Source organism: Acipenser ruthenus, chromosome 16 (genome assembly GCF_902713425.1).
Source record: "Acipenser ruthenus chromosome 16, fAciRut3.2 maternal haplotype, whole genome shotgun sequence".
Taxonomy (NCBI): Eukaryota; Metazoa; Chordata; class Actinopteri; order Acipenseriformes; family Acipenseridae; genus Acipenser; species Acipenser ruthenus.
In genome coordinates, this window is record NC_081204.1 from 34,239,531 (window position 1) to 34,261,883 (window position 22,353).

The 22,353-nt window shown below is 42.2% G+C and overlaps 1 protein-coding gene and 1 non-coding gene across 10 annotated transcripts; both read right to left on the reverse strand.

Annotated features, from left to right (window-relative positions):
• Window positions 1-1,849: 1,849 nt before the first annotated feature.
• On the reverse strand, window positions 1,850-22,122 carry LOC117412388 (zinc finger MYM-type protein 3-like). Of its 9 annotated transcripts, none has more exons than XM_058989549.1 (25): window positions 22,004-22,122; window positions 18,543-19,581; window positions 17,990-18,084; window positions 17,548-17,629; window positions 16,961-17,396; window positions 16,290-16,464; window positions 15,922-16,134; window positions 15,169-15,319; window positions 14,509-14,624; window positions 13,992-14,078; window positions 13,309-13,459; window positions 12,675-12,847; window positions 11,967-12,132; window positions 11,476-11,525; window positions 11,089-11,245; window positions 10,639-10,754; window positions 10,097-10,271; window positions 9,800-9,946; window positions 9,620-9,717; window positions 9,332-9,500; window positions 9,078-9,229; window positions 6,327-6,441; window positions 4,590-4,844; window positions 2,859-2,976; window positions 1,850-2,449 (listed from the first exon to the last, which is right to left on the reverse strand). In XM_058989549.1, the coding sequence occupies exons 2-25, from the start codon at window positions 19,561-19,563 to the stop codon at window positions 2,251-2,253; spliced, it is 4,617 nt and encodes a 1,538-aa protein (XP_058845532.1). In that variant the 5' UTR covers window positions 19,564-19,581; window positions 22,004-22,122; the 3' UTR covers window positions 1,850-2,250. The 9 variants fall into 9 exon arrangements, with proteins under 9 accessions (XP_058845532.1, XP_058845529.1, XP_058845530.1 ...); XM_058989546.1 differs by lacking the exon at window positions 22,004-22,122 and adding an exon at window positions 21,615-21,841; XM_058989547.1 differs by lacking the exon at window positions 22,004-22,122 and adding an exon at window positions 21,602-21,841.
• Window positions 7,597-7,668, reverse strand: trnac-gca (transfer RNA cysteine (anticodon GCA)). The gene has a single exon. It is a non-coding gene; the product is annotated as a tRNA-Cys (tRNA).
• Window positions 22,123-22,353: the final 231 nt, after the last annotated feature.

Below are 22,353 nucleotides of genomic sequence, written 5' to 3' on the forward strand. Positions count from 1 at the left end.
TCATCTCCTTTAACTAGTATTACCAACACGGATAGAGGAACGTTACACATTTTGTGGATCGTTTTTTTTGACTTGACCAAATTAAAATAAAAAAGCCGGGAATTGTAACACTGCGATTTCAATACAGTTTTAAATCCGCGATAAAGGCGGACCCCACCCTTTGTCATTCGAAGGCGCCTCATCTAACATGGAGCACCTTTAGCCCTTTAACAAAATAAACTAAATGAGCTAGAGCAAATGAATATGTATGCAAGTCACAAGAATAGAACGCTAACAGTATTTTTACAAACCTGTGTGGTGTTTAGTACAGTAACTATAAATACAGCTGCATGGTGTACACCGAACCACCGCCCCCCACACTTTAACATCACGTGAAGTGCTGCTCTCCAGTGGCTTTTCACACTCTGAACAAAGCAGGATCCAGTAATTAAGGCATACTCCGATAACTCACTGGGGGATAAACACTGAACTGTGCTGTCTGCGAATTGTAAACCATGTACCCGTCACAAAACGTTCTGCTTTTCTAAATGCTGTGCTAATTGCCCAAACTCCTAGTGTATAATATACACAGGGTGAAGAGGTTACTCACAATGGCTGGGGTGTAAGGCCACAATGGGCAGCCAGGAGACCAATCCGCTCCAAATGTTATGGCCATTACTATCTCCTTCAGCAGAGTCGCTGTTTAGACTTTGATCAGAGTTTCAGATATTACATACGAAAGCACGCTTCTCAGGGATTCCATTTACATTATAAATTATTGTATAAAAAAGAAAAAAGCAAAGAGAAGTGTTTGCTACGTAGCGCAGGTGTTTCACTCCTGTGTCTGTGCTGCTCCAGATTTAAAGACACTGAGGTGTGGCACTTACAGTATTCAGCTTCAATGTGCATCACATTAAGATCAAGACAGGCTGTAGGCTGTATGAAGCAGGGAGCAGTTCACTTAATATGACCTCAATTCGTTGTTATCTGTGGCGCGTCTTCCTGTTCACCAATTTAGGGAAAAAAAATGTATTTAAATTTTAAATAAAAAATAACTGTAATCCATAAGGCAAAAGTACAAGACCGTTTTTTTAACTAGTTCAACGTTATGAATAATGTCCTTTTCTGTATCAAATTCGAATTTCCGATTTAAAATAACACCAAAAATATATGTACAGTATATATATTTATATTACTATGGAAACACTATAGGATAATTAAGAAATTAATTTGTAAAAGAATAAATAGAATAATTAAATTGAGCTCCACTACCAAACTTGTGACATGTTTTGGTCATTTTTCCTTGTTTAGCATACAAATTTAATAGTACATGAAATTATACAAGTTAAATAAAGCCAAAACATAAAAAAAACAATATAACAGCAAAAAAAATAAAAATAAATGAAGTTAATACACTTTGGAGCTTCACAAAGACCAACAGGAGAATAAAGAACAGAACACAATTGGACAGTGCCAGTAGCTTTCTCAAACTTTAAACATCAGCTTATAAACCCTTTACGATCACTTCAAGCATTTCAGAAGACTTGTGTTTGATAGTTAACATATGAAGTGCATGGCTACGGCTCAGTGGTTAGTGGAGAGACTGTGCTGTGGAAGGCTTTGGTGGTCAAGCAAAAGCTCCACCCACCTCATTGTCGACCTCAACAGTGATGAGTTACCTGGCAGCCAATAAGGGAAGCGCAAGGCAGCTGGCCACTCCTCCCTTTTACGCACCGATTCAATTTGTCACAGTGCTTTTCACATAAGCCTTCAGTGGCTCTGGAAAGACTTTCCAAACATATATTTAGTATACAGCATATTAAGATCTCATGGAAGTGCTTTATAAACATTGCACTACAAAGCATACGGGTTGTGAAGTTTGGGATTGCATTTATTTTAACAACATTCCTTTAGGTCCTGTAAGAATACAGTCCATTCATTTCAAAATTGTTACACAGCTAGTGTTCAAAGTAAAAGGAGCAATTTATTAAGGTACTGTTTGAGCTAGACCTGACAGAGAAAGACAACGGGCATAAGCTCACCAATAGCTTAGGTGGGAGGTCAGTGAAACAGACTGGGATAACGCGGCACAAGATGAACAAGGAGTCCCTTAAACATTATTAATACTTTGGATTGCACGCTGTACAATTCCCAACGCTAGTTATTAAACAATGACCTGCCAAACAAACGAAGTGCCGCAATGCTGCTTCACCAAATACTGGCCTCCTGGTTATTTACAGGTTGTGAAGTACATTAAAAAGGGGAGCCCCCTCAGGCGACGCCGTCCTCTAGCGCCTCCCCGGCGTGGTGGTCTTCGTAGATTTCCTTCACCGCCAGGATCCTATTCAGCATGCTCTCCAGCATGCTCCTGTCCATGGGGATGACGGAGTACCACAGAGGGCTCTCCGCGATGCACGAGCGCTCCGGCTGCAGGTAGAACACGTCGTTCCTGCTCCTCATGTTGTCCGGGCTGAAGAAGGAACGACAACAACCACCACTGGGGTTACAGCTCGTCCAGAACGCTTTTAAAAAGACTTAAATCTAAAAACACAACAAGATTTGACGAACAAGAAACCAATTCAATCAATCCGTCAATCAAAACTGCATTTAAATAGCACCCTTCTGGAACAGGCATCTCAGAAAGGCTGTTTGATGAAAAAAAAAAAAAAAAAAGGAAAGTAATCCTCAACCCCTTTCCCAGTTTTCTACTGAACAGGGATATTGGAATCTTACTTGAGAGGTGGTTGAATGAGTGGCAGTCAGACAGAGTTACAATCACACACTCTTTTGACCTATTCCCAGGGTATAGCACACATGCCACCCATTTTCTCCCCTGCCCCCCCCCCCCCCCCCAGTTTGACAGCTGGTCCTGTCCTTACCATTTCGACAGGTAGAACTCAAAGAACTTCACAGGACATCTCAGGGGGTTCAGCCTGTTTTCCTGTTGCTCGAGAATCGTTCCTTCTTCCTCCCGTTTCCTCTTTCCCAGGCTGCTTTCTGCAGGGACAAAACGAAAATAAAAAAATAAAATGAAAACTTTATATGAGAATTAAAAATAACTCAAGTTATTTTTAAACTTGACACCAAGCCAAAAGACTTCTCTGCACTGTGATGTGTAACACAGTTTCAAAACTGTCATTCCTGGCTTAGCCTTTGGTCAATAAATGTTGGTTCTGACTGAAAACAGAAGTCGATGTATGCAGCAGAACATGTGCATTTAGCAACTGTTTTGCCAGATCGTTTGACTTATAGCTCACATTCAAGCTCTCAATGAACACTGCCTCAACCTGTCTATATACTGCATGTGTGCGCTTTACTAAGAAACTTTTCTGGCAACATGAAGTCACATCTGTCTGTTAGAGAGAAAAAAATAAAAAATGCCGAATGAACATCTGTGTAAGGTCACATTACTTGTAGGATGAAGAACTAATATGTTATTTATCATAAAGCGTTCGTCCTCGCTTCGCAGTAGTGGAGCAAAGCACTGGATCACCTGCTTTCTGGTCTTAGCTAGAGCAGTAATAGAGAGTGAACAGTGCAAAAGGGTTACATTTCACATGCCATCTTTCAGCTCTCTCCCTGAACAACACTTCAGAGGTCTCCACACTGGGGTTATAAATAGAATGGAGACACGCTCAAAAAAGCAAGCACTCCAATAGTGGGGGAGGGCAAAAACTGAGACTCCTCAACTAAGAGACATCACTAACTTTTCAAGTAAGAACAAAGCAAACAACATGCAGACTTCAAGGAGTCTGGTGTCTTCGAGTTTAGTTCAGATGTCTTGGGAACGGCTGAGCTGTATGTAGTGGAAAACTAACCTAAAGCATCACGCTGCTGTTTAAATGTGGCATCTGTTTTCTTTTTAAAATCACAAAATCAGGAGAAGCGGTCGACAAGATCCGTCCCTCCGATGTCAGCGCTATTAAAAAGGAGGCTGATTAAGGAATGTGCCAAATGTCTTAAGCAGCTTAATCTAAAAGACGCATGAAACGTCTGTGTATAGGGCCCCCCCCCGACTATTCCATAGCTGCAGGACCGATTACTTAGACATGCCTTGTGTTTAGCACTGGCACCACAAACACTGGCAACTAACCTGACTGGAGCGCCCTTAACATTCGATCACAAATTTAACAGCAAGAAGATTAAGATACCGATGCACAAGTTTAAAAAAAGCTTTCAGATGCACCATCTGTGCAAGCAGATATCAAGTCATAACTAACCAGTAAGAAAATATGTTCTAAATAAACCACGTTGTGCACTAAGATAATACTGAGCCGTGTGACTAGATTCCTGTAACGATGAGCTGGTGAGCTCCACTACCCACTGCTTTTCAAGTGTCTACAGCTATGGCCAAAGTTTTGCATCACCCTGTAGAATAAATTTAATTGCTTACATTTGTCTAATCGCATAAAACATCTAACTTCACCATAAGCTTCCGTCCAGCTATAAGAAGTGAATTGATTTGGGTCGCCGGAGGGCCCAGACATCAGCTTATTTGTTGACCTTAGTAAATGAAACAAGTCACGCCTCATCATCACAGACGCCCCCCCAATTCCCTGAAAGACATTCACAGCCTAAAGCAATCGCTCCCAGGGGGTGCAGTGCAGTACCTCTGCCTTTCTTGCTGCGCACGGACGGCCAGTAGCGGATGCTGACCATCTTGCCCACGCCCCTGGGCGCAGAGCACTTCCTGGACTGGCGCACCACGTTGGTGAAGGACAGCTGCAGGTGCTCCTCCACCGTCCTCATGCCGAAGTACTTGGTGTTGAAGAACATCAGGGTGTTGAGCAGAACGAAGGGAGAGTACACCCCCAGCTGCTTGCAGTCCCACAGGTGCTCCTCCTCCACCCGAGAGAGGATCGTACCTGAAAACACATGCAGGGGGGTCACGACTCAGCCGGGAACCCCGATGTCATTTTCAAAATCTCAAACATCTGTGCGAAAAGTCAAAGTCACTTCAGAGTCAAAGTGCTCGGTGCTCAGTTGTGTCACACGTTTAAAGACAGCATTTATCTAAATATCAGAGATATGAGAACTCAGTTTATATCTAAATGTCTTCTCTTCTTTCCCAGAATGAACTATTTTTTTCTCAACTTCAATCCTTAAATTGTCTAAATGTTTATTTGAGTACTTATGCTGCTACAAGCATAATAAATTAAATAAAGCATTTTCAACAGGTCTTTCCGCATCTTAATTGGTCTTGGTTGCATGATTTATAATATTTTATAGAAGCATTTCGGTCAGTTTCCAACACTAAACAAGTCATTTTTCCTGGGAATGTTCCCTATGCTAATCGGCACAGTCAGTGTGCCAATATTCACTCCAGCTGTGCTAGTATTATCAAACCCCAACCCTGCCTACCATACTGTACCGACCAAAAAAAATGTTTAATAATAATAATAATAATAATAATAATAATAATATTCTCTGAACATCAAAAGGGGAATACAGCAAAGATGGGGTGTTATTTAAAAGCCACACCCAGCTGCTCCTCCCAACGCACACAGAAGCTGACTTGACAAGCAATTCCTCATTTGTTCCGAGGGTTTTCTTTACAGTTTTGAGACGACGGCAGACTTTGCATGCCTGCTATTTATTTCAGCATTAGTTTAAAGATAAGCCAGTAGTTCAGAACCCCAAGGATCAGAGGTTAATCCTGGGGACACGAGGGAGGAGATTTTATAGCACTGAAATGTGCAGCGTCAGTGCTCCAAAATACATGATACGCTTTAATATAGACTCAAAACATCAGCACCCCACGCCCTGAGAATACATTTAGATATTAGAGTTACAGAAAGAGATTCAACAAGTAACCCAGCGCAGTCCATCTTCATCTCTCAGGCACTTTCACTCCAGCCCTGACGTCCACCGAAACAGGCAAGGTATCTAAAAAATGTGGTGCATCTGAAGTGCTGGAAATTAACCCTTCGGATCCCAGGACACCCATGGACCCGTCTTGTAGATTCCTAGAACGCCTGCATCCTTCAAGATATTCAGAGTCAAGAGACATAGTCTTGCTGTTGTAGAAAAGGATATTGGCGCTGGTGGGCGTTCCCTGAGGGCTTCCGGAGTGCTACAGTTCAGAGTTAATGGGGCTGCATTCATCTGATCTTACTATCGGATCTAAATCCTGCCGTCCTTTAAAAAAATCAATATAGAAAACTGACCCTTTCTGCATTTTATAGACAGAAATGCACTAAAAGGGACACACGTGCACGGTTTGACGTTTCATTTTCATAAGAAAAATCTGTATTATCTCTATGGCAGTATTTAGATAGATTTTTTGTTTTTGAGGTTATCAAAAGGCTGATGCTCTGCCAGGTTTGAAAGCATGCCACACAACGTACCAGTCGGGGATATCGCGGGCTGCCAACCCTTTAACATCTTGTTAAGTTCTTGTACAAAAGTCAGGTAGCACAAATCCGTGAAGATGTTGACCATTCGATTGTTCTCCAGAAGGTACTGCAAAAAAATAAAAAAAGAAACAAATGATATACACTACGGAGATAAAGCAAGGTTATAAAAACATCATCTTGTCTGAAAAAAGCCATCGGAAACTGGTAGCTCACTGTAAAAGCATTAGTCCTTGTCCTAGAGCCTGCTTCTAGTTGGCACAGTTTCCTGCGGCCTGAACTTTCCCATAAAACAGCAGACGCCAGATGTGTAGAAAACAGGAATCCCACAGTGATTAACTTAACCCTTTAGCGCACTGTTTCCACTGTGGGAAGCAGAATGGGAGCGGTCGTTCACAGAAATCATGCTGTATGATTCTCAAGGTCAACATCTCACCGCACTTAAAATGAATGAATAAATAAGTAGATACTCAAAGCTCAGGAAGTTTAATGTTGAGCACAAATACATCGATGTGAGAAATATTTGGGTAGGTAGTTATTATATTTTATTATGACTGTTACCCCCAACAAAGGGTTTAACACAGATCATGCATATTGTATCTTTTCCTGATTGTGCTTTGTGTTCCAAACGGCAAGGCTCATCTAAAAACAATTAGATCCACATTTCAACATCAGGAACAGGAAGCCTGGTACTGTGGCATTTCAACTCAGCAGTTTGAGGAGCCACAGAGATTACAAGTAATTCCAGTACATAGAACACCACACACTTGTCTTACACACCGAGTACTGCTTGCTAGTGCCGCCTAGTGGCAGGGCTTAGAAATTACAGCAGGGAAGCATTTCAGAATTATCATAACTCTTTCAGCACCAAGTAACTCTGCTGGCCTGTAACTAATTCAACAGTTTGAGCGTCTTACATGGAAATAAGTCCTAAATGAAATTCTTGAAAGAATTAAAAATATTATTTTTTACTTTATCTTATTAGAAACTAAAAATGCTTTCAGATTCCCTTCATTTTCCATCACAGCTGAAAAGGTGGGGCATAAAACACAAGAAAAACTAATAACAAGAACCCCTTTGTTCTCAAAGTTCAGCTCTATAACAAAAGTGCAGACAGTCTGACAATACTATGCAAAACCTATCCAAAGTCAGGCTTGACCGATAAAGAACAGTAATCTGCCGGCTTGGGAGAAAAATTACTGTTTTACATAAATAAATAAATAAAATAAAATAAAAAAAAAACTGCAATTAATAAAAAGTTGCAAGGGGGCACCCGGACTTGAACCAGGGACCTCTTGATCTGCAGTCAAATGCTCTACCGCTGAGCTATACCCCCAGCTGCCTGTCAAAGCCTTCCACACAATGCCTACAAATGCAAACAAAGGGTTTGCTTAGCAGTCCTCTTCACCAGCTGGGAATTATTTGCATTTACAGCAAGGGTATCTGCTTGTGACACTTTGCCTGCAGGTTAGTGAGATGCTGTCTAGCACAGAGACTGTGAGGGACTGCATTCCAGTCGAAGTGTTGTGCAAGACTGCTCTCAAAGCTCATGCATAAGCTGGTCGTGTTCTTCCAATCTACCATCAGCTCTTGGAAAATGAGATACATAAGCTTTTACCAGTCATTTATTTAATGTTTTTAATTAATGAATCTGTTCACTGAGCCTGGCAAACATGACAAAACTATTTGCAGAAGACTTTTTTTTGCGGTTACGGCACACACCTGTACAGCAAAGGCACGGATAGGCTTTATTGCAGCCCAGGTATGTAAACAATACTACTGTAACTTGTAAGGCTGAAGCAGTGCATCTATCCACCACATCGTTTGAATGCTATCGACAGTCAAGCCTGTGCATTGTTTCTGTGTAAAGGTTTTAAACAAAGTTTCCCCCGCTCTCCATCCTAGTCTCTGCAAGTTGCCTTGGATAAAGGAGTCTGCTAAATAAACAATAATAATATTTGCACAAACTGATGTCATTTAAATCAGTATAATAGTTTTTAAACCTTTACTAGTAATGTTACATATTAATCCACTCAGCTCCACGTGCATTACTGCTGTATTTCTTTTTACCCTTTCATAACGTCGATGAAATCGATGCATCAGCTTTTTTGGAAAACGATAGATCGATGGTGAAATATTAGTCCTCGCCCCAGGCTTAGTAAACTTCCTGAATCCACAGGATGATCATTAAATCACTTCACACATGCAAAGCAGGTGCTAGCAGCACTTCAGATCCCATTCTGAATCACAGCATGGGGCCGCAAACAAACATCCTGTTTTTGGTGAAAAGAGAACCTTACACCTTCTGCATTGATGCTGCCAAGAGCCCCGAGATCTGAAAAATAAATGCGTATCGCAGGAGGGTAAATAAATAGCTGGCAGTACTTACAGTAGAAATCATTTGGATTGAAATAAATAGTATGAGCCTAAAGCAGGACAAGACAAAAAGGCAAGGACACATTTTCTGACGTGAATAAAAAAAAAAAAAACAATAATTGCAATTAGCAGAAGAAACATTGAGGTCCTGACTGAGCAATTCCTTGTTGTGCTATTGTTAAAATTCCTTCATAAAGCAGTGTTCCAAACCCCTTGCAGGTGAAAAGGAAACCCTGAACACAACGCGTGGTGCAACTGCAAGACCTCCTCACCAGGGCTCTGCCATAAATGCATACCTATAGAAAGTAGTAAATAGACGCACAACACTGATCAGAGCCACAAACAGCGTCTTTAGTTTGTTACACTAACCTGCTGTATTCCAAGGCACAGGTAGTAAATGCTGTCTGGATCGTATCTTTCTCCATTCGGTCGAGAGATTTCCTTCACAAACTGTGCCAGTCCATAGTTCAGTTCAGCAGCAGTGGAAGTAAGGATATCCTCTTTTATCATCATTGGTTTAGCTGTTTATATATAAAAAATATAAAAAAAGATGATACAGTTCCCAGTTTGCACTAAATGCGGATTTATTTGACCACACAAGATCAATTCTAAAGCAAACTCACGGCCAAATCGCAGCTCTTCGTTTTTTCTGCCCTCGTTGCCGGAATGCTTGGACTGAGCCCAGTACTTCCAGGCGCTCACTCCGTAGGAATAATTTAACCCTGTGCATCCCGAATGGCTGCTCATCGAGTCTCGGGAGCAGCTCTCTGACAGCAGTATCCGTTTCTGGCTCTTGAACACAGAGAGCAAGGCTGGCATTAGAAATCTGATCTGTCAGGTCTCCGGGCAGGGGGGGGCGGGGGGGGAGGTTTAATTTCCAGTGAAGCCTCTCCCCCAGTGCAAAGACTCACCTTTCTTACAGCTCTGGGAAGCTCATGTTCTGTATGATCATCATCGGTGGTCACGAGTCCACAGTCGAAAAGGAAGTCAACGCTGGGATCTAAGGGAGCTAAGAAGAAATTCTTAAAATTCAATTTAGGAATTTATAATAAATGTGTATATTCCCAGTCGTGCTATATGACCTTACGTACTTTTAGGAAAATCTGCTTCCAAGTCCTGAACCGGCTCATCCAAAACATTTGCCATTTTGACTGCCATCGCCAGGACATCGTCTCGGGCTGGTCCAAACAAATCGCAGTCTTCCAGCAAGCCCTCTGCACTCTGATTGCTGGCGAGATCTAGGAATAGGTGGGGAACAAGCCTTCATAACATTTCTCATCCAATTTATGGAATACATACAGCCGGTATTTTTTTCATTCTGTGCTGCAGTATTATTATATAGGCATTACAGTTTAAGAGTTTAACAGTGTTGAATGTAAAACCCCTACCACAGAGATCGGAGGATGCTTTATCCATCTCCTCAGCCTCTGCAATCATCTCCGCCATGGCGAGAAGGTCAGCCTCGAGCGGGTTGGACGGGATCTTCACTTTCAGCTCCTCAATCGTTTCCACGATCTTATCAGCGCTCTCCAGGGTGGTTGGAAGAAACATGGGAACTGGGACCTGTTTAGCACAAAGTACAATCAAATACAACTGTGGTTTTCAAAGGAGATCTTTGGCTGGTAATTAGCAAGGTAAGGTGTCCCAAGGCCCAGTGCTAATCAGGGTCTGTGAAACTAAGTGTTAGTGTTTCCTTCACTATACACTAGCCTGCATTGAAAATGCGTCTACCTGCTTCTACTCCAACACCTAAAAATCCATGTTCGTTTAATGTTCGCCAGTCTTTGTTTCAGTCTGTACAATGCTTTTCTTTGCATTTATTTCTCTACTGGGTTTTTATATCCTCAAGCAAGATTTCGGTTAATGTGCACGCTGTACCCAAGTGATCTCCTGACATGCTAAGCACAGAGCTCTACAGTAATGCACTTACTGGGATCGGCATGGTGAAAGGCACTGGTGCTTGCTGACAGTACATATGCATAGGCACTGGCACAAAGACAGGGACTGGGATTGGGATGATAACCGTCTGTGGTTTCCAGTCTTCCTCTGAAACACACCAAAGGGAGGAGTGACCAATCAAATCACATTTTGATATTTTTTCTTTTTTGCAGCCCTTCCCCCTGAGGAGAATTTGCTTTATTTATTTATTTATTTTTTAAACCAAACAGTGCGTTTAATTTTAAACTGAAGTAGTTAGTAGTAAGCTGCAAAAGTTAGATGTTGTGACAATCATTACGGCTTCGGCATGACTTTAAAGTTTTTATCTGGGTAGTAAAAGCATTGCTCTAAGATACATTGTATAGCTAATTCAGCATGATGCATGATGCATGACGCAGCTAATGGCTGATGAAAAACTACAGAAACGTTTCTAGTTCATTACCTGTCTGGCAACCTTTTGACGTCATCACGGGTCTGCAGGACACCTCTTGGTCCTGCATCAGTGGCTTGCACATGGCAGCCTTGTTCTTGCGTGCGGTGGGTAAGGGGGGAGGAGACAGAGATGGGGGGAGCTGGGTTGTGTGCGTCTTTTCAGCAGGCTGGAGCAAAGACACGTTTAGTTACTAACACAGCAATAATCCTAACTTCTATAACGCAGGTACCAGCACAGATTGAAGATTTTTCAACACCAAGTTTCATCCTGACACATCTAATAAGGTGTGACGTACGTATGTATATATCACCATTGAGCTCTGTAGCTCTGTACAGCACTGCATTCTGTCTGACTTTTACCTGTGTCTTTTCTGTTTCAAAAACTGAAGCGACTTACTTCAAATTTCTTAGCAGCAGTGGTTGATGTTTTCGACTCTTGCGTATGTTCTGCAACAGCAATAATGCAAGTTAAAGAATTTTAATAGTTACAAATTACCAGGAACTTCAAATGCATATAAAATGCTTTATAGTGCTTAATTTAAAAAAAAAAAAAAAAAAAAAAAAAAAATCTTACTTTGCTGTTGTAGATTGTAACATTACAACCCTCAGCCATACTGTCTCATTCATACACTGTACTGTGTATCTCTTATTTATTCATGTGTGAAACAACAGTTTGGCTGCGGATGGAAAATGCTGAAATGATGACTGTGGCCAAGGGCTTAAGTTAACCTGGATTGCATCATCCACCTGTGTGTTATCCCAAGGTTACCCCTAAAAATAACTTGTTATTGTTGCAATCCATGTGGACTACCTGGTAAAGCAAATTGCTCTCAATAAAATGCAGCTGTGGATTTCAGCAGCAGGGTGTAAGCTCCCAGCTGAACGTACTGTTTAGCAAGCTCTCGGGCCCCTTCTGAGTGTCCAGGTTGGGCTGGTTCTGCTGGCTGTAGAAACGCAGGAGGCATTGCTGGTTACAGTAGTGTTTGATCTCCCCACGCCAGTGTATGGTTTCCAAAAGCTTCCCTTGTCGTTTGCAGGCATGGCACCTGGCTCCCTGTGTGCAAAAAAAGATGCAATGATGTTAAGTTATTGCTAGAAATCTGGAGTTTTTGTAAACAAGAATAAAACAGACGCCTTAGCTTAATCTCAAATGGTTTATAAACATGAAGAAAATGGGAATGTGGCTCATTTATACTTGACACCATCTGTAATGGGCTGTTATTGAGAGAATCATAGAAAATAGGAGGCACTTTTTTTACACAGAGAATTGTGGAGTCTGGAACCAACTCCCCTGTAATGTTGTTGAAGCGGAAACCCTGCGATCCTTCAAGAAGTTGCTTGATGAGATTCTGGGATCAATAAGCTACTAAACAACCAAAACGAGCAAGATGGGCTGAATGGCCTCCTCTCGTTTGTCAACTTTCTTATGTTCTAATACAGCTGTGTACCAAGTGCAGTAAAGACTTCACCCTAGGAGTTTCCAATACATATAGCAGCCGCAGTCGAGGCGGTAGGTCTTTCAGATTCGTTCCAGCTCCCCAGATTGTCATGTTTAAATATAAAAAGGTGATGGGAATGTTAAAAGCACACACAAACCTTAAAGTACCAGAGCAGGTACTTGGTTTTGCATTCCTCGCTGCAGAAATCCCAGGTGTTGCCATCCAGCTCTTCTGTTACAGCTCGTTTGCATGTCTGGGAGCAGTATGTACAAGTAATGCAACACAGGCCCAGGTTCTTAGTGAAGTCCTGCTTGTACAGTAAAATACAGCCTGTGGAGAGAAAACACAGCGAAACAATGAAGAGCTTAGTAAAAGGGAAAGATTTTTCAAGTATCACAAGGCCAGTCTCTCCCCACGACAGTAAAAAGAATGATTTATTTTTCTATATAGTATATATGGATATATATGTATATGTTATTTTAAAAAGTGTTTCCCTCGGAACCCCAGTTTGAGAACCACTGCACTAGATCACATAACCCAGGGATGAAAACAAGACTCCTATTGCATAGCAGTTTCACCGATTCCAGGTTTCACAACAAGCTTGATTAGCCACAGTGTATACGTAACAAGCTCAGGTATGCCTTATTAAACTCATAGTAAAAGCAGGAATGGATCAAACTGCTATGTAATGGGAGTCTTATTTCCATCCCTGGAACCCCAGCTGCCTTGTCCTACTGAGAACATTAAAACCAAAAACATAAATAAAAACATTCCACGGCAGCATTAATGACCTTCACTGCAGAAATTCTTTTCCACTCCTGAAAACTTGATCTTTTCGTGCAGCAGCTTCTCCTGCTTGCAGTGCTCGCAGACCGACACCACTCCGTGCAGCCTCTTGTAATCCTCACAGCACTCTTTACAGCAGAACTGGTAGATGGTGTTCTGATAAGCAAAGAGAATTAAAGAGTATTTTAATACAGTAAGAGGCTTGTGCTTACTGGAAGCTGGTTTGTGGGCTAGGGCCATGTAAAGTATAAATACTACTCCCATTGCACGGCAGACTGAGTCAGGCCAGGTTTTAATGGGGGTTTCATTATACAAAGCCTGTGACCTCAATAGTTTGACTGCTCACGCTCAAGTGTGACTAACTTAAGCTAACAGTAAAACCTAGCATGGGCCGGACTGCTGTGCACTGGGAGTCCTATTTCCACTCCTGGTGCATACGGTCACATTTCCATACCGAACTTTGGAGGACAGGGAGCATGCAACAGTTTAAAAGACTGACGAATATCCAAAACCATCATGTTAAAATGTAAAACACAAACACTTTTTGATAATAATAACAACAACAACAACAACAACAATAATAAATAAATTACTACCAATCCATCACAACCTACTCAGGTGAACGTGTGCATTTGTTTCTGATAAGAACCCATAATTTCTGAATAAAAACAGCAGTGAGACACACTACCTGCCAGTCCAGTACTTCAGGCTTGCCGCTGAATAGATTGTGACAGGAGTGACAGTTTAAATGAATGTCACCTTCGGGGCTGGATTTCTGGTGGGAAAGAAAAGCAGTATATTTCTTAATTCAATTACAGAGTAACCTGTCAATTTATTGAATACAAAGAATATAAACTTACATACAGTGTGTGCAAGACTGGTTTGTCTACTTCTATCGGTAAAAACATGGGAACAAAAAGTAGGGGAGTCTGGGCTGGAGGAATTTAATAGTTTCAACGGCAGCAGTGTATTCAGATCCATGACTGTTTAGTTGAATAGACACCCTCTGTCACACTCAGTTAAACGTCACTGGTAAAATTGCTTTTGCAAATAGTGCAGGGCTGTGTCACGTGGGGCAAACCCTTTGGCTTGTTTATAAAAAGATTCAGTAAATCGAGACCACACAAATTACTATGATGTTCAGCGAACAGCCTGTTCACCTTCCAGAGGTGTTCCGGCACATTATTATTATTATTTTTAAATACCTGAAATTTAGTCCAGCAGCTGGGACTGCAGAACTGACTGACCACCCTGTCGGTCTTGTTGTAATACCCCGGGTCTGACAGACTGCGCCTGCAGAAGCTGCACGGCTTGGGAGGAACTGAAAACAACACAAGACAGATGATCAGAGGAATTGTAGCTTTCACACTGGCAATGGTAGGACTGCAACTCAATAGGTTTCCATTCAGCTAGCTTGAAGATGACATTTTAATTATTATGGGGCTGCTGTTCTTTTATTTATATATTTATTTTTTAAAAGCACCCAATAGCAAAACAACTGTGATCAAGGAAAGCGATGGTTTCGGGCATTTTGTGCAGTGTTGGCATTAAACAACTGGCTATAGCTTTCAGTTTCAGCTATTTTGATCATTTTGAAAAAGGGGCTTCAAGAATAGTTCTGATTCAATCCCAAGTATATACCGTATTCAGAATGCATTCGTGTACTGGTAACTGTATCATGGTCCTCGTCTTAACTAGCCTGACAATGCTTTACAAGTAAAATCCATCAATGCGCTGGTGATATAGTACAAAGCAATTTAAATTGAGGGGAAACAGAAATGAATTCAATTAAAAAACTAGAACCATCTCCAAATTGTCAGGAAGGCTGGCCGGCTTGAGATGCTGAATGGAAAGCAGATTGGTACCTGTGGGCCCTGCGTTCTTGACTTTGTGAGACGTGATGCAGCACACAGAACAGAAGAGTCCCATTTTGCCATTGCGGCCCACACTCGAGAGCATGTCGAAGTTCTTGCACAGAGTCTTGCACCACATGCACGGGTACACTTTGGTGTTTTTCTGGAACAATGGAGAAGCAGAAATGAGGCTCAGCTAATTAAATATATATACACACACACAGAGAGGTGAGTTTTGCATACTGTATATTCAAATAGCAGCCTTACTGAAAACTGCATGAATTATAGAATGATATACTATTCTCACAGTTTACTCTCGCAGCATCCTGTGCACTCTATTATAATAACTAATTTATTATAGTGTCTTTCACACGAAGGTGTCTCAAGGCGATATACAAACTATTCAACAATTAATTTAAAAATAACTTAAATTTAACAAATAAAAAAAAAACACATTGCAGACTACAGTAAAGAAAGGGTTTAAGAAAAAGCAGTGAAAAATAAGTGACTCAAGGGATTTTTTTAAATTTGGCTACTGTTGTAGATTCTCTAATAAAGGTTGGTAGTGAGTTTTAAGGAGCTGAAAGTTTCTTTTTAAAACACATTTCATCCTTTTATCTGCATTTCTTGGAGCGCTACATCAACTGAGGGACTGCTCCTGAAGTAAATCCACTGAACTGTCTATACAGCAAAAAACCGAAGTTTGCACCGTATATACAGTACGTTTCTGGTGTGTTTCAGGAGAAAAAAGTAAGCTCTTCTCACCTTCTTGTACATGGCTAAGCAGGCAGAGTTGCAGAACCTCTTCTGCTGTCCCTCGTGAAAGAGGTACTCTAGAGGAAGCCCTTTGTTGTAGATGTACACCCCACAGTTATCACAGCAGTTTGTTTTCAGCCCCTTTGTGGCTCTGAACTTGGTAAAGCAGGTGTCACTGCAAAGACGGTGGACCATATTGCCACTGCTCACTTCATGCTGGATCTGAAAAAAACATTCATTTATTATCTTAACTCATCTGGAAGAACCTCAAACTTGTGCTACATATTTCATAAGACTGAGCGCTTAAAATCTTTGGGGAAGCAGCGTTGCGCTGGCAGCTCTGCAAGGCATCTCAGATTAATGCACAGTTCTCTTACCTCTCCTGCTTTGTGGCAGATGCTACACCTTGGGGCAGTAGAATCAGCTGTCGGAACAGATGCCCTTTGTAACTGGGCTTCGTAAAGTGAAAGGCAAGTTTTATTACAGAACTCCTGGAAAGAGTTTCCCGGCCCTGTCTGGGCGACAACGGAATCTTTTGTACTCCAAATGTCCCTGCGGAGAGAGAGGAACGGCAACAGTAAATGTGAAGCTAATAGAACGCACTGCTTTCAGAAAGGTAGCCATGCAGAGCATGCAGACAGATCCCTCTATATCCTGTCATCTGAAAAGCAAAGGCTAACAACAAAAATAACAAACTATCAAGCCATTAGCAGCCAGTCAAAACGCCAGATTTCAGAACCTACCAGTACATTATATTTTGCCTTAAGTGTAGCCTTGTGCACAGTAGACTACAAACAGACAAGAAAGTCTAAAGGGATTGATAAAGGAAGTAACTACTGTATGTATCGTGTTCTTAAAAAAAACAGAAAAAAACAAAACACACAATGATTTCTCCTAAGTTGATATGTACAGTTGACCCTGTCTTACAAGAGCGTCTTATTTCACAGTCATCCAGCCCAACCAAGGTGCTCATAAGAAGATAGTTTAACTTGAGTGTACATAATAATATTATCATCATCATCATCAATATATATATAGCCAAAATTACTTTTTGCAGAACACGCAAGGCTTCTTCCTTGGCGGTTTCTTGGAGAAGGCAGAGAGGCAGATGGAAGAGCAGAAGAGCTGAGGCATCCCTTTCCTTTGGTAGGCAGTCTGCCCCTTCTGCAGGGGGGTCCTGCAGTGTGCACAGTACATTTTGGTGAGTGAGCGCGGGGGCGCGCTCTGGGGTGTGCTGTGAGGTGTGCTCTGGGGTGTGCTGTGCACTGTGCTCTGTGGCGTGCTGTGCGGCGTGCTCGGGGCACTGTGAACTGTGCTCCTGGGTCGGCTGTGTGCACCGGGGGGGACTGCCGCAGTTGCCGGCGTGTGAGGCCTCTGGTTGCGCAGAGACATCCGGCTGGAGCGTCGAGGGGTGCTGCACGGGACAAAGTCCTCATCGTTGGGATCGTCCACCATGGCGTCAGAGTCGTCATCAGATAACTGAACTTTAAAAAGGAGAGAACCGTTCAGGTTAGAGCAGGGAGCACAGCTGTGCGGTGTCTTATGGGATAACACCGGGTGAAGGAGGTAGAAAACCTAAACATTCTTTGCACACAATTGTACCTCATAAAAAAATTAAAAAAATACAGCACTCACCACTGTCTGAAAGTCCTGTCGATCCCCGGGATTCGTTTTTCAAGAACTCGGTTCTCCTAAGGCGTTCAGTTCTCCTCATTTCCTAATACAATCATCAGAAAGATTTGCCTTTTTTTTTAAAAAAGTTTACAATTTGAAGTGGTTGTGAATAAAAAAAAAAAAAAAAAAAAAGTTTCCATAAATTTTATCTGTGTAGGATGAAAAACATGTTTTGCAAACACATATTTAATTTTTAAAAATGTGCATCTAAAAAAACCTCAGATAAAGATCTACAAGAATGCTTTAGTAGGAGGTATAATAAATTTACCAGCATGTACAACAACTTCACCAACTTGACAAAGTTTTGAAATCAAAAGCTCCTCGGAAATGGAAGAGCATTGATGCGGCGAATGCAAACTGTCTCATGTTCTTAAGTATAATAATTTAGTAAAGCGTGTGTTACCATTCTGCCTTTGGGCTTTTCCTCTGAAGCATCAGCTGTTTTTTCGGCTGGGCTAGAGGCTGCAGGAGTCCCCAGTGTCTGATCTGTACAGGAGACTGGAGAACGGTCAGCAGATTGGCTTTAACAATTTACAAACAAGATCCATCTTCTGTGTTCATTTTGTTTGTTTAGTAACACATTGCATTACATATAACACATTCACAATAATCCCTAAAAACATTAACTTAATATCTGTATGTCTGACATTATAAAGCTGTTCATCAACTTTAATGTTCTATGGTCTTGTTTCAGCAGTGTTTAAAGAAAGGGTCTTTAATTGCAACTATTCAGGACTTTGCCTGAAGGAAAACTATAATAAATCTCTATATGGTCTTTCATGCCTGCCTGAAGTCAAAATTGAAGGCCTCCTTCACAGCTTGTATTTTATTTAGTAACTGGTAACTGATCAGAAATAACAACTGTGTAAAGTGACTGCCTCATACGATGAATATGTCACTTGAACAGAGGTTGAACAAGAGTAACAGCATGTACTGTGATTGCAGAATCGCCTCACCTTTAGCAGCTGCTGGTGGTACCTCTGGCTTTTCTTCCGATTTGACCCCGCTGGCTTGTTGGCTTTTGCTGCCCTCTGCTGCTGTATCACCTTCTTCAGCTTTACACTCATTTTTGATTTGCACCAGGCTATCTACATCAGAGGTCTGGCATGCCGCTGTAGAGGCAACTTCTGCAAGCTTGGTCTCCCCCTGCTCAGACTTGATCTCCCTCTGCTCAGGCTCGATCTCCCCCTGCTCAGGCTCGATCTCCCCCTGCTCAGGCTCGATCTCCCCCTGCTCAGGCTCGATCTCCCCCTGCTCAGGCTCGATCTCCCCCTGCTCAGGCTCGATCTCCCTCTGCTCAGGCTTGATCTCCCCCTGCTCAGGCTCGATCTCCCCCTGCTCAGGCTCAATCTCCCCCTGCTCAGGCTCAGGCTCTTTGGAGTCAGTCTTTTTCTCATCTACCAAAGGCACCTCCTGGTTAGATACGGCCGGGGATGCAGATGAGGGGGGGCTTACAGTGCTACTTTCAGCTTTTAATTCGGGCTTCACTACCAGTGTACTTTTTGTCTGCTCCTCTTCCGTTTGTGGCTGTGGTGCCTCCTCAGAGCTGCCAATGTCATTCCCTGACTCCTTCCCTACCAAATCCTCAACCTCCTCCTCCTCCTCCTCCTCCATCTCTACATCCCCAGCCTCCTTTGGCATCACAGCCTCGGCTTCCCCGATTTTAGGCACATCTGCTGGCCAGGGACCCGCCGATCCAGACGGCTCTGGGAACACTTTGCTGTAGAACTCCTCCACCTGGGTCTTGGACAGTTCCAAGGAGTCCGGGTTCTCCAAGATGCTCAAGCTGTCCTGCGTCTTTTGCCTGACTCTCTCGGACTGGGTCAGAGTGGGCGTGGCAGCGCTGTACTCATCCAACCCCAGCAAGTCGCTGCCGGGGACCTCCATGCTGGTGGGCATGGTCAGCAAGTCGTTCCTCAAAGCCTCGTCTGCAAGCTGGAAGGGGTTTAGAGACCCTGGAAGCTCACTGGGATCCATAGTTTAGCAGCAAATCCACTGCATGGAGAAACAAAAACCAAGATAAAATAGGATGAACTGATATAGCTAAGACAAACGTTTGTTTCTTTCCCTCTTCTAAAATCATAGATTTGTGGCTTCTGTTATCAGCTTTGTATAGTTTTAACTTAATTGCTGAGTCGGAAGAGTATGTGCTGTACTGCAAATATTTCACAACAGGCATACATTGGTTTTGAAGATATAACCGTTTGATAGTATATTACTACCACAAATAAATAACCAAAAACACTACTTAGGTAATTAACTGGGCGTCGCCTATGGTATAACTTGCAACTAACTGTCATCCAAGGTAAACCTACTATAAAGCGTTCTATCCATTAACCCTCTAAATCCTGTTCACATACATCATGCACGCCAGCGCTACATGGGGAAAGGCCATGCGATACGACAGACGGGTCCTAATATTAATTTATGACAAAAATGCCATACACATTTTTGAACTAATAACTGACAAGCTCCGTGCATGAAGATCATTCTTCACTAATTTTGACTCTCATAAGTACAACGATAGCAAGTCGAATTATCCACATTACCATGACAAGTTAACACCGATACCATAACCTGAGGTTTTTTATTATTATTATTTTAATAAAATATAAAACGTGCAAATCTGGAATTTAGGAACCAGGCCCCCATGAAGGAGCGGTTTTATTTGTATATTTGTATATATCCTTTCACAACCTGGCCTGTATATATCAAATACCTTAAAGAAATACACAGTTCGGTGAAAATGTGAGGTCCCGGTATCTGGTATTTTTGAATGCCTACCGGTATTCCAAATGGGTGGCAGTAAACAGTAGACATTTTGGAACTCCATTTTTATTTTTGTTCTAGAAATTCGGCACCCGGCGCAAGTTTTATACTTTTGTAACACTGGCCCCTCGCCGTCGGCTGATGAGCCTCACCTGCAAATGCTTTACCTGGATCGTGTCGAGATTCCTATCCCACAAAGTGACATTAATTTTTCAGTGCTCGTCCAAATGAACGTGGAAAACGGGTGCCTGTGACTTTAAAGCCGAGCATATTTTGCAGCAGTAACCGTTCTGGTGCAAACAGGCAAGGCCTGCCATCCGATTGGCCCGCGCTGGGGCTGCTGAGAAGGAAGCCTCGCGAGATCTCGCTGTTCCCATCGACGAGACTCGATTTGAGACGGCGAGAGGCAAACCGCGGACTGGATTCTCGCCGTTTTTTAATGGGAGCGACAAGAAACTATCTTCTGTAAGAGGAAGGCTTGACTGCAGTGAAGCGCTCGTAAAACTCGAAAAGAAAAGAAAAAAAACAACAACATCCACACATTTACGCGTCTCCACACTGCCATATCTATCACCCCGCCAGTTGTCATTTTGCACGCCAGTCGTGCAAAGTTGTAATAACACACACACCCCCACGGCTACACGTATGTGTTACAACACATTTTCCCTGTGCAACATGTGATCTCATGATATACCACTTTACAATCATGACGTGCCTGTGTGTATGCCAAAACAGATGGTATTAACTGTTTAACTGCTACCTCTGCGATACAGGCTACAGCTTGAGAGGTCTCTATTAAAAATGCATTCTACTAAAAAAAACGAAAAACACTTTAAAATGAAAACATATCTAGCGTTTGTACATATGCGTTTACGGTGTGACATGGCACGGTGTACTAAAGAAAATGAATACAAAAAAAAGACAATACTGAAAATGCAAACTGTGAGTTTTCGCACTGACCTTCTGCAACGCTTAACGCAGCAGTGTTTCATTGCATCGTTTAAAGCTGATCTTAATAAATAAACGACAAGCTTTTTTTACCACACTTTGCACAAAGTCCGCCATTATTATCGTAGGCACTCCGCAAGATCAAAAAATGCTACTGTGCCATTTTTCAGAAGAAAAAAAAAGATGAATAATGCCAGCTTGTAATAGAGACCGTGCTTTGACCAAAAAATCTAACTCGCGTGCAAATGATAAACACTTAAAATTATCCTGTTATAGAAATAATTCATACGCCACTCACGAAAAACACCCACCAGCTCCAGATCCTGTGTCGTTCCTCAATTTCCAACTACCACCTCCAGCGAAGCTGTTACAGCCAGTGCCGGCTAAACACACACAGAGAGAGGGTGAGTGATAGTGTGTGCGCGTAAACACTGCAAGGCAGCCGTGATAATTGTGTTCGGCGTGTCTTTGCTCTCCTCACAAACCCTTAGACCCGCATAATGCAAACAATATGGAAATTGATTGTCTGAAGCGCCTGATGATGGCAGTTATTTAATATATACGTTCTTCCAGGTTGCATGATGTTGCTACACATTGGAACATCATTACTCCGCAGCAGCAAAACACAAAATAGGGCTGGTTGTATATGTCTTGGTGGTGTTGTGACAAACATGCATGGTAACACAAACGTTTGGATTACCCAGATGTGCCTTCTGTTCCTTCTACTGCTCCCTCTCCGTGGTTCAACATGAGCTGATGACGGAATAATACAATGTTGTTGTACAGTAGTAACTCAAACATGGGCAGCATCGTGTCCTCATTGACATATCAGTTGACGTCTGATAAGAAATAAATCATAACAATTAGTTTTGGGGGAGATCAATGGAGCTACACGAGGATAGGTGATAATAATTAACACATCTTGCTCGTAATTGGAAGGGAGAGACGTTGGTGTTTGCTGTTGCTATGGTATTGAGATCTGGGGAGGAGCCCACCCGTTTTAGCTCTTTTACTAACTCGATAACCCCGATAAAGCAACAGCCGGCAATA